Here is a 2,235-nt window from a genome sequence, read left to right as displayed (position 1 = left end):
AGATCAACTGAGTGCGAAAATGGATAGGTACTTGCGGACTGAAGATACTCGTTGCAGTGCTCGTGCCCGTCCGGATCCGTTTCGATTCCAGCGTCAAGGTTGGTCCGAATCCAGCAGCTAGCGAGTCTCATAGGATACCGATGCTTTTCTTAAGGACGGATGGTTCCGTGGGAGGCGAGAAATAGATACAGTATGTGGAGGCGGGGGGCGGGATGCGATCGCGGGGAGCGAAAGGCAAGAGCGACCTGCGGAGAAGCAGTTGAAGCAGGGCAAGAGGATAAGCGCCAAAATCAGCGGTCGCAGGATCCTGCCTTCTACCCTCTTCCACCCACCTGCCGTCATCAACATGACGACTGAACCCAAGCTCACGCTATGCACACTATCTCCTGCACGTTCAAGATGCATTGGAAGAACCTCCAAGCGCCCGTTCAGTGACTCCGACTCGGAGCCGTGCACGCGTCACATCCGTTCGCACTGAGCGGCACATATGAGAACCGTCTTGCCTCAGCTCTCTGTCTCGTCCAGCATACATTGTATCGAAAAAGAACACAGCGGAAGTTCTCCTTTCTGAGAGACGACCGTGAGTGTCTCGGTTCATTGCGGCGAGACTCATGAGTTGATACAAGTTGAGCAGGATGGCAGATGCGAAGATCGACCGTACCCTGCTCGAGCCTCGAGCCCCATTCAACGCGCTGACCCAGCTACTCCTGCCAGAGGTTGCGTTAGCCCTACTGATGGCCCTCAAGCTACCGTTTATTCTGAAGGCAGCCATATCTTGTGTTATTCTTGGGAACATCCTGCACACGGTCCTGACCACTACCACCGGCGCCACCCCCACCGACTACTCGGTTGGATCCTCGAACCTTGGCAACTTATTTTTCAACGTGTTGCTCTTCGTTTGGATTGTCGATCCAATGACAGAGCTCCGCTACGTGCGGGATGAAGACCCTTCGCCGCTTGCCTCACGATCGCTGTTGGCCAGAGTATACAACGCGTCCTGTATCATCAGGAACTACCGGCTTATTGGCTGGAATGTGCAGGTGCGAGGCATGTATATCATTCTGTAAAATGAGGCTGATTCATCCACGATGCAGAAATCAATCACACACACGAATACAAGTCGGGCTCAATTCCTCCGTTATCAGTTCCGACAGTTCCTCTGGAGCTTCCTCCTTACCGACCTGGCGGAGTCCTACGTACACGCATACCGTGCCCGTCTGGATGCCAGAGGCCCACCCTTGCCGGGAGGATTCCTTCTGCATTCCTGGGGTTTGCTCGCTTGCGCGGTGACGATCTGTCTCAGTGCCAAGATATTTTATGAGATCGCGTCCCTGCTTGCAGTCGGACTCGGATTCTCGCAACCACAAGATTGGCCGGATTTGTTTGGCAGCATCTCAGACGCATACACCTTGCGTCGCTTATGGGCGTAAGTGTGTCCGCCTTTCACAGGTAAACCACCCTGACCCGATTTGCACAGACGTACCTGGCACCAGATGTTCGGTCGAGTATGTGGGCCCTCGCCCTCACTATGGAATACATACAACTAACCGAGCTCTCTACCCTTGCAGCACTTCTCCTCCTGGGGAAAGCTCGTAGTCAGGATGCTCCGCATCCCGCGCGGCACCTGGCTCTCCTCACAGACACAGGTCTACACTGCATTCCTAGTGTCAGCCCTCCTTCACTCCTTCGGGGACATCATGGTGGACAAGCGCGAGTTCGGTCGCTCGTTCCCGTTCTTCCTGTCACAAGCGGCCGCGATCACATTCGAGGATACCGTGATCGCACTCGGAAAGTCGTATGGCATTGCCGGCGGAAAGGAAGGCCCACCCCGCGCGATAAAGGTGCTGGGGTATGCGTGGGTTCTGCTGTGGTTGCAGTTCTCGGGACCGATGTATGTAGACTGGTTGTACGAGGCTAGGATCGTAGGGGACCCTTTCTTACCGTTCTCGCCTGTGAGAAGTCTGCTGGTGCCATCACTGTGAGTAGTACTCACCCTGTGCTCGCTTCTCTTGGACATACAGCTGACAGATGTTTTGTCTTAGTGAGCGCATTATCAAGCCGTAGCAGGGACGTTCTCCGCGTGCACCGTCAGAGATCGCTCGAGGCGGCCGAGATTGCCCTGAAGTTCCTAGAATATTGACGTTCTCGTATCAGAACTTCCATCCGCTCGTCTTTCCCTTCCATAGTTCTAGATCTCCATTCCTTGTCACTTAGTTGCGGAGAGAGATCTTAGTG

The 2,235-nt window shown here is 54.5% G+C and overlaps 1 protein-coding gene across 1 annotated transcript; it reads left to right on the top strand.

Moving 5' to 3' along the window:
* Nucleotides 1-496: 496 nt before the first annotated feature.
* Nucleotides 497-2,235, top strand: L226DRAFT_617898 (uncharacterized protein). Its single transcript, XM_067687104.1, has 6 exons — nt 497-580; nt 635-1,040; nt 1,095-1,426; nt 1,478-1,505; nt 1,569-1,978; nt 2,043-2,235. The coding sequence occupies exons 2-6, from the start codon at nt 636-638 to the stop codon at nt 2,062-2,064; spliced, it is 1,197 nt and encodes a 398-aa protein (XP_067528190.1). The 5' UTR covers nt 497-580; nt 635; the 3' UTR covers nt 2,065-2,235.

Source organism: Lentinus tigrinus (assembly GCF_003813185.1).
Source record: "Lentinus tigrinus ALCF2SS1-7 unplaced genomic scaffold L226scaffold_167, whole genome shotgun sequence".
Lineage (NCBI taxonomy): Eukaryota > Fungi > Basidiomycota > Agaricomycetes > Polyporales > Polyporaceae > Lentinus > Lentinus tigrinus.
This window is presented reverse-complemented; position numbering and strand designations above follow the sequence as displayed.